This window comes from Sesamum indicum, linkage group LG4 (assembly GCF_000512975.1).
Source record: "Sesamum indicum cultivar Zhongzhi No. 13 linkage group LG4, S_indicum_v1.0, whole genome shotgun sequence".
NCBI classification, from domain to species: domain Eukaryota; kingdom Viridiplantae; phylum Streptophyta; class Magnoliopsida; order Lamiales; family Pedaliaceae; genus Sesamum; species Sesamum indicum.
Genome location: NC_026148.1, coordinates 9,701,637 through 9,711,224, shown reverse-complemented (window position 1 = coordinate 9,711,224; position 9,588 = coordinate 9,701,637). Strand labels below are relative to the sequence as shown.

At 37.1% G+C, this 9,588-nt stretch overlaps 3 protein-coding genes across 4 annotated transcripts in view; 2 read left to right on the top strand and 1 right to left on the bottom strand.

The window, feature by feature from the left end:
* The window catches only part of LOC105160441, a 4,090-nt gene extending 1,016 nt beyond the window's left edge, over window positions 1–3,074 (top strand). The window contains exons 2-4 of one of the 2 annotated variants that reach the window (XM_020693577.1): window positions 871–1,090; window positions 1,761–1,828; window positions 2,157–3,074. In XM_020693577.1, coding sequence (XP_020549236.1) covers window positions 871–1,090; window positions 1,761–1,828; window positions 2,157–2,516 — 648 coding nt within the window. In that variant the 3' untranslated portion in view covers window positions 2,517–3,074. Of the gene's footprint in view, window positions 1–828; window positions 1,091–1,760; window positions 1,829–2,156 lie in introns of both variants that reach the window. The other variant, XM_011077811.2, reaches the window with a different exon arrangement.
* On the bottom strand, window positions 3,219–5,578 carry LOC105160440. The gene is made up of 2 exons (XM_011077810.2): window positions 5,395–5,578; window positions 3,219–4,489 (listed from the first exon to the last, which is right to left on the bottom strand). Exon 2 carries the CDS (start codon window positions 4,019–4,021, stop codon window positions 3,389–3,391), a length of 633 nt encoding a protein of 210 aa, XP_011076112.2. The 5' UTR covers window positions 4,022–4,489; window positions 5,395–5,578; the 3' UTR covers window positions 3,219–3,388.
* LOC105160438 (putative septum site-determining protein minD homolog, chloroplastic) lies at window positions 7,934–9,388 on the top strand. Its single transcript, XM_011077808.2, has one exon. The coding sequence runs from the start codon at window positions 8,108–8,110 to the stop codon at window positions 9,056–9,058; it is 951 nt and encodes a 316-aa protein (XP_011076110.1). The 5' UTR covers window positions 7,934–8,107; the 3' UTR covers window positions 9,059–9,388.

Genomic DNA, 9,588 nt, shown 5'->3' with positions numbered 1-9,588 from the left:
CTCTCTTCATTACCAAATGCTCCCACTAGTACCTGTTAGATAACAGTCATAAATATAAGCACCTGGAAACTTATTGACAAATCAAGTAGCCAGAGACAAGTTAAAGGACAGATGATGCTTCATCAGAAAGCAAAATAGCTTTTATTTTGAAGAACATTGGCCTCTCTGGTGCGTGGATTGAGGTTTGGCATTGTCCATGAGTTTGTGCCGTCTTATGGTTGTGAATTCCCCCATTTCCATTTCTGGAAACAAAAAAGATAATCAATTTGGTCCTTTCAATGAGAAGGGAAGGTAAAATAAAGTAGGATGTGATAATGGTCATTATTTATCAACCAAACCCTCCTCCATGAAGCTTCGTTTGACCAACCCAAACATGTCAGAGTGGTGGTGTTAATGTATGCTATGTTTTGTTATTTCATAACAGGCTTATATAACTGGCACATAGTATCAATTACCAGAACATGTTCAACCTTAGTTTCCAGTTTATGTTAATGTAAATGTAGCAATTCTTGAATACATTTCTAGTGCATAGAGTTCTTAAAGACTACTTGTTGCAATTTTAGGACCTTTGTTCTCGTAAGCTCCTAAGGGTTGCATTGTCCATCCACATGATGCTTATTGATTTCCTTTGTATGTGCATTCTACTTCATCTCATTGTTCTTCAGATTGATTTGCAGTCTCTATTCCCTCTTTCTTGCACGACTTATGTGTTTGATGTGATTTCAGTTCATTACGGATGGCTTTCGCCTAAATGATGCTTATGCAATATACACATAGTTATTGAGGTTTGACTATGATCATGTAGCTAAATGTTCACTTGGTCAATAGGTTTATGGAGATGAGGAATGGTCATTTGGATTCTGTGAACAGGGTACTGGAGTTTTTAGCTGTCCATCAACACAGAATCCAATGTATACATACCGCGAAAGCATTAATCTCGGGAAAACATCCTTCTCTATCTTCAAGGTTAATCAGATAAGGAGGGAACTGAGTAGAGAGTGGCCTGGACACTCGTATGATCTGTTAGCAAAAAATTGCAATCATTTCTGTGATGAATTCTGTAGAAGACTAGGTGTGCAAAAGCTTCCTGGTAATTGTTGTTCCTCTCTGTCAATCCCATGTGCTCTTTTGAAAACGCATTAGTTACTTTTGTATTTGCAATGCTTCTATACCTGAGAATTTGTGGTTAAAATGCATCATAATCATCTTCTATCAATGTATAATTGCTTGCAAATGCTTGTAGGTTGATGACTCGGAATATTTTCCTCTCCCCTTCCTTATTTCTGTACATAGTCTAGCTATATCAATCTAGAAATTTGATAGTCAATTATTATTTTGGTAAACAGTTTAATCCAATTTTGAAGTTTCTGTATCTGTTTAAATCACATTCAAGCTAGTGAAGAATGCGAGATATGTTAATCTCATAATTATGGGACACTTTGTCTGAAACTTCACTTTCTGATGATATATATCAGATAAGCTGATATAACTAGCAACTGAAATCCGGAGAAACAGAGAAACTTTCTTGGAGCAACCCCCTTCTTAATGTGATTATTGGTAGCTACACATATATCTTATTATGATGTGCAGTTTTAATGATTTGCAGGACAAGTGGAATGAAATTGCATATTGGTGTGGATATACTTATTAGTGCACTCTGCATTTCACTTCTTTGACATTTGGAATGATAAAATTGAGCAATTTCTCTGCCTCTCTTTCTCTGGCTTTCTGCAAGTGTGTTCTTATCAGTTTTGTAACAGGTTGGGTAAACAGGTTCGCGAATGCTGGCGACACTGCTGTAGAAATAGCTGGCAACACAGCCTACAGAGTAAGATTCTGCTCTTTCCTTTCAGCTGCTTAGTTTGCATTTTACGTAACCAAATGCATAGAAATGGACACGAATCATCATTACAACCTATTAGTGACACACTTGGGCATTTTAATACCGGTTAATAATGTATCCTTATATTCCAAGCAAGCAGGGAATGAGTTGTAATTGAACATATAGAGAAATTGTGAACATCTTGTATACCTCTAAATAATTGAACATCTAAGCTTTTCATTCCATTTCTTAATCCTGATCCCCAAATGCAGTGCCCTGCATGCTATAAACCTACATATGTTCTGACGTATTACTCATTTTGGGTGTGAGGCAGTTCAGGCAAGCTAAAACCGAAATTGTATCTGCTAGCAGAGTGGCATATCGTTTCTTAGCTGGAGTCGCATCGAGCAATTTAAATGTAGATCCAGATTCTCCTGGCAACTCCAACAGTGGAAGTCCCAGATTCCAAGCTACCTGGTTGAAGAACCTTGTTTCACCCGGTACTAAACCATCAACTGGTTCAAAAGTGGAAAATCAGGATCAAGATGTGGTAGGTCAGAAACAAAGACAAGATGCAGAAAAAGGTTCAACTGGTTCAAAAGTGGAAAGTCAGGATCAAGATGTGGTAGGTCAGAAACAAAGACGAGATGCAGAAAAAACACTTTTAACGTCTAACTCTCAACATAATATCTGATACTATATTGCCATCAGTCACCTTCTGACCAGTGCAGGGCATTGGCTATTGATTTGTTCACCACCTTGCTGTAAGATTATTCGTCATTAACTTTTGGAAATAGATGCCAAGGTTAGTGCCTCTTTGTTTAACATAACATGCTAAAGCAAGTAGTCTGTCTCCTGAGTTCTCGGAATACAATTCGTGTGCAACTAGAAGGAAGCAGATTGACAAATAGACACATAGCTCCTCACTGCAACTTTTCCAGTTGAAAAGAATGCTGATGGGGATACGCTTGAGGTCTCGTTACATTGTGTTTGAATCACGGTTTTTCCATTTGGAAAAGTAACTCACTCATCAGGGTTAAGGTTTGGTTTTGGGTCCACTACAGCAATATAACATAATTTCCAGTTAAGGGCTACAGCAACATAAACATAAATCCAGTGAAGGACAACTGAGCAATGTGCTCATTTCACATTCCAGTTCAACACTAAACACCTGACAGTTCTCTACATAAATTGAGCAGCAACATCAATTCTGCTGCAGCTTCAGATAATGACATTAATAGCACCGCCAAATCCTAATTTCAATCTGCTAGTTATGTCAAGTTCTATATGATGAATTTATCTTTATGAGTCAAACAATTCACTCGTAAAAGTTCATTTTTTACCAAGCAAGCAATCATAATACTGTCCGGCAAATAAAAAAACTGAAGCTTTCAAGTAATCAAAAGCAAACTACAAAAGCCAAAAAGCCAGCGTTTGAATATGTTGATAATACAAGCTTGATGTCTTATGAAAAGGAGAGATGAACTCACTTCAGAATATATACAGACCATTATTCAAAACAACAAATCTAGCATGGCACAAGTTGACCAGCAATGGTTGTTTCTTCTATCCTCTCAACATACGGTTGAACACATAGGCATCTACCCGTGCATCATCAGCTATCTTAAGTGATGAAACAGCCTGAGCAGCAAGATGACCTGCAGACAAACCAACAGAGCCCCAACCATCCTCTCTAAAATACTGAGGGCAGAATTCTTTGCCAAGAGAATCAGATGAGACCATCAAATTCGAATTTCCCCAGTAATTCCACACACGTCCATATCTATGAGGATCAGAAACCCATCCAATATTTTCACACGAATTCTTTGACAGATCTTGATGAGGAACCACAGCCCTTCTTGCCCCCACAAAGATGTCCATATTGCTAGCATGATCCCACGAGGTCAGCCCCTCATCCTTCTTCAGCATCAATTTACTTGAATCGTCCGAGTCTTCACCAAGTAGGACATGCAGCGCAACTGCCTCAGCTATTGCAGCACCTTCTTCATCAAGCCTCTCCTGTTCTTCTTTCTTTTTCTGCTTCTTTTTTTCCAGTTCAGAACGGATGGCAGCTGAAGTAGCCAAAGCCTTCTCCAAGCGTCTCTTTTTCTTCTCAGCCTGTTTAATGCGATCAAGCTCGTCTTTCACCTGCTTCTTCTTGGCTTTCCTAACACCGGCTGTTACTTTAGCGCCCTCCATGATATCCAGGCACAATCAACCCTAATAATACTACACTCTCCTATATATGCCCTCAACAACTTTTCCTGAATTTCCTCTTCGTTTTCCTAGAAAATTTCCCTAAGAAGTATACATTATCTAATCACCTATATGTTTCTGTTCTTTCGAAACTTGTTATTGAACACTTAATCAGCTGAAAAAAAACTTTGAAAACTAGAAAAGGAGTAAATATCTGAAAATTATACCTACACCCACTCAGGTCTGAATGAATACCTCATTTTACGCACACTACATTCCCAAAAAGAAATAACAGGAGATAGGAGAAGTGAAAACTGGTAAGCACTTATTGATCCGTCCTTCATCATTGTTCCCAGCTTTCCACAGCCCCTGCTACCCATTTCATAAACCAGTTTGAAGAATGACAGGATTGATATTAATATTTAGTCACTAGTCTTCCCTGTTTTCAAATAATTCACATGGCCTTCCCTCCTGCAATAAACAAGAGTAACTCAGTATACAAGCCACCAATATCGACAAAGAGTAATGCGCCAATAAAGTAAAGGATTCCCATAACAATATATTGACAGCATAACGACACAATAGAAAAATGCCAAAAGGCAGTATCAAGTAAATGAAAATCTCCAGATATTCTAACTACCATAACAAGTGAAGTAATACACGCCATAAAAACATTCCATAATCTAATAAAAGCTAGTGGAACAATTACAAAATGACAATTCACAGACCGCCACATAAGTTCCTATAACCCATCCATGATCCAAACATATACAGATATCAATAGTGCCAAACATTGCTATCTGACTGCAGGTTCTGTTAATTATATCGTTCCAGTTAAGAAATATTAACAATTACCAAATATATGAATACTGTCACTAAACTAGAATAACTCAAGACATATTCCCGTTTTCTCAATGAAAAGATCACAACCTCAGTCAGCAAACACATAAATTAACTAACAAAGTAAGAAAATAACTCAGTCCCCATTATTCCTATATGCTAGCGAATGATTCAAAAGGCCCCGTAGCACAACACCCCACATCCCCAAATTTCAGATCCCCACAAAAGAAACAAATATGTCCCCGAAAAGAGAACCCCAACAGACCTGCGAGATCTAAACATTCAAAGAAACTTCAGATTAACCCGCAAAATAAACCCTAAATTCACACAAATAACTCAATAACCAAAAACCCCTAAAATTTGACGCACGATCCACTCAACACCAGATTTCCAATTCTCAATTTCAAGGAAAAGCGATCCATTTATAACAATTCAACATCGGATCAAAAAACCCACACAACAAATCACAGAATTTCATACATAAATCTAAACAAAAACTAAAAAGGCCATAATTTCGGAGCGAATATCAAGCAAACCTGTCGGAATCAAAGAGAAAGAAGGAGGCCTCCCCTCAGACAAACAATTACAAAAGGAAATTAGAGAAAGGAGAATAAAACTTTGATTTTCGGATCTGCAATAAATGCGTGTTGTGCGTGAGAGAGACAGCGGAAAGGGAAGGAGAATGGGGGGAAGGCTAAAATAACTGATCACATGAGATTGCCGGTGAGAAGAGACGGGGATGAGTAGGAGAAGGAAGGATATTATTGGAAAATCACACTAGATCAGACACGTGTCGGTAAAAGAGAGTGACCCAAAATTTCTGACTTTCCAATTTAATCTGGGCCCCACTGGTAAGTTTGTAGAATCTGCACTTTTAATTTTTAAGAGAATTTGTGCCGTCCGATCCCCTTTTGATTGGTGACGGCTATGATGGTGTTGAACGGCTGGGATTCAACCAGCGGCTGTGACGCCGTAATATCGTCATGGGATACAGTGCACCAGCAGAAGGAAAAGCGAAATTGAAGAGTACTTATAATTGTACTATGCAACAATCTCAAAATTTCTTGATACTTTTATTACAATTTTGTATTATCTTATATATTTATTCTTTAAATAAATTTAATAATAATATAATAATAAAAATTACAATATATTTTTTTAAAGGAAGTAATATGAATTTATAAAACAAAATATAGTTTGATACAATTTGATAGATCATAACTTGATCAAGAATATACTAATGATGCAATCTCTAAGAAAAATATTGGATATTTCACTTAGGACAAAATGTGTAAGGAATTTAAATGTTTTTTATATTAATTCTTTTGACAAATCCTAGGTACACTTAGTTAGTGGTTGTTGGTTAAATTTGAGATCTTGTGAATAAATTTGAGGTTAGGAGTTCGAGTATCATCAAATATGGTATATTGGTTCAGTTAACGTGAGTTTATTGTAATGGGTATTTATTTCAATTAATGTGAAATCGTCGTACTTTTAATTTAGATTAAATTATATTAACACAACGTCGTACTTTTAATTTAGATTAAATTATATTAACACATCGTCGTACTTTTAATTTAGATTAAATTATATTAACACATTTTGAGGTTGAATCAAATGCACAAACACCCTTTGTCTTCTGCAAAACTACAGTTACACACTGATGTTATAGTTGTAATTATAAATATAGTCTTTATTTAAAAACAAATCTTGAACAAACATCTCCTGAGAAATATTATACTAACACTCGTTAGGGCTATAGCTGTAATTTTATAAATACAGAAAGTATTTATATAGTTCGATCTAATTTGAGTGGGTGTCAATACAATTTTTTTTATTTATTATAATGTGAATTTATAAATTGAATTGATGTATTAATATATTAGTGTAAGTATTTAATAATAATATCAAGACTTGTGCTATAACTTATTTGTCCACCTCACCCACTTAGTTAAATAAAAATAAAATATTTACTTTAAATTAATATTACATTTCATATTAACACTCTATTTATAAATTGTATGTACATTATGAATTAACTTATAATTTGGTAAATCTTTGACGCCCACATGTTGATTATTGCTAAATTAAATGAAAATGGATGACTAATCCATACATTAACAAAAGATTTATGTGCAAAACATTAAAAATTAATAAATCAATCAGTCACAAAAGACATATTCTATGTTTAGTATGATGAAAAATCAAAATTTGTACTAAAGACATTTTATTGAATATATTGGTGATGATACTTATGTTATCAAATAGAGCTCAATGAAATTACTCTATCCAATTAATCAAAGAGTTCATTTAAGGATAAAATTGGCATGTTAAAGTCTAAAAAATAAAATATCACCTCCAATTTAGTTGGAACCTTCTGGCCAAATCAGGTAAGTCAGCCCCACTTTCCACCTCACCAGTATCTAACGAAATTAATAAACACGTCATGAGTATCACCCACTTTAGATGACACATAAACATGAACTTAGGTTAGTAGGATATAAGCACGCAAGCTGTAATTATGAAATAGGGCTATGTTAGCCTGAACAAGTAACTAATTTCCTCCTAAATAAGTAATTTCTCTATTAATGTGACAGTTTTTGTTCTTACTTGTTTGAAACATGGATGATATGGCATACAACTAGATCAATGCATGAAAATAAACTTCATTAATAATGTAGGTAAGTCAATAAAGGTAATTTTACTAAACAATTTGAACTTACATATTAGCTCACTAACTTGCTAAATCTCTCGTGTTCATTAATAATCTACACACTTTTCATACATTTCCATTGATTTTCATATGTTTTTGATATATTCTTGCTTCAATTTCTACTAAGTCCATTAAAGTATTCCAATGTTGATATTTAGTTTACAAGTCAATTGGTTCTCGACATTTTATGGTACTGTTGGATCCGGATTGCGTCAATTGGTATGAACTATGAAGCAAAGAATGGAAATTGAGAAAGCTGCAAAATTTGAGGACCAGTTAGATTATTCATAAATATTTAGGTAGTGAAGTGATAATATTGGAAAAGCAGAGTACCAACATGATATTTACGCTCATAATTTCCCTAGACTAGATATTCCACTGTTGAGCAGCAGCTTTCCACTTCCTCCATCCTGTTCAAGCTCAATCGCCATATCCCATATCTTCTCATCGCCGTTTCAGATTCCTCACACAGTCATTCATACACACACATTGGGACGGTTGTTGCACAGATTTTGCGGCCGACGGGAAGCCAAGAAATGATCTGTCTCCAGCCCATCACTAAACCATCCGTCCTCTACTTGGGCCCCAGAAAACCCCTCAAGAAATCCCTCAAAACCCTAACTCCAATCCACTCGCTCCTACAGTACAACCGCAAGCCTCAGCTCGCTGGGGAAACGCCGCGGGTGGTGGTCATTACCTCCGGAAAAGGCGGTGTCGGCAAAACTACCACCACCGCAAATATAGGCCTCTCCCTCGCCCGCCTTGGGTTCTCCGCGGTCGCCATTGACGCCGACGTAGGTCTCCGAAACCTTGACCTTCTCCTCGGCCTGGAAAATCGTGTCAATTACACCGTTGTCGAAGTGCTTAACGGAGATTGCCGCCTGGATCAAGCCCTAGTTCGGGACAAACGGTGGTCAAATTTCGAACTTTTGTGCATTTCCAAGCCCCGGTCCAAGCTCCCCCTAGGATTTGGTGGAAAAGCCTTAACTTGGCTAGTTGAAGCCCTTAAAAACCGAGAAGAGGGCGCACCGGACTTTATACTAATTGATTGTCCGGCGGGAATTGACGCCGGGTTTATTACAGCTATTACGCCCGCCAATGAGGCGGTCTTGGTGACAACGCCAGATATCACTAGCCTCCGGGACGCAGATAGAGTGACGGGCTTGTTGGAGTGTGATGGAATTAGGGATATCAAGATGATTGTGAATAGAGTAAGGACGGATATGATTAAGGGGGAGGATATGATGTCGGTTTTGGATGTCCAAGAAATGCTGGGGTTGCCTTTGTTGGGGGTGATTCCTGAGGATTCTGAGGTGATTCGAAGCACAAATAGAGGGTATCCGTTGGTTTTGAATAAGCCGCCTGCTTTGGCAGGATTGGCATTTGAGCAGGCCGCTTGGAGGTTGGTGGAGCAGGATAGTATGAAGGCAGTGATGGTGGAGGAGGAACCCAAAAAACGTGGGTTTTTCTCTTTCTTCGGAGGATAGATTAGTGTGATGAGACCATTGTGCCACAGTTTCTGTGGGAGTTCAGGAGGAGTAACTTGTATAGTAGGAAGTTAAGGTTTGCCATTGTTTCTCTTGTTTTTGATTATTTCAAACGGTTTTGTCTTCAAAAGCTATTTAGTTGTGATCAATGTGGATGAAGTGTATTTTGTGCTTAGGAGCAACAGAACTTCTTGGATGATTGATTGTATGGTTGGAGGGAGATCTGTGAATTTTGGTTTCTTTTCACATGTGCTTCATTTTTCAGCTCTCCCAATCGGCTCTGCCTTTTTCAATTGCATTATTTATTCAAGACTTTATTTTTCCTCTTTATGCTTGTACTGTCTGCTGGTAATTGTTTGTTTGATAATTTAGATACTGCTGGTAATTGACATTCTAGAATTATGTCTTGTTATACGCTAGTCCTGGATTTTCATTTTACTTGGGTGGATATTTCTTTCTCAAATATACAGACTCGTTGCAGATTGACATCCACTACATTTAGTTCAGTTCGTTCTGAGACTTATATTTTG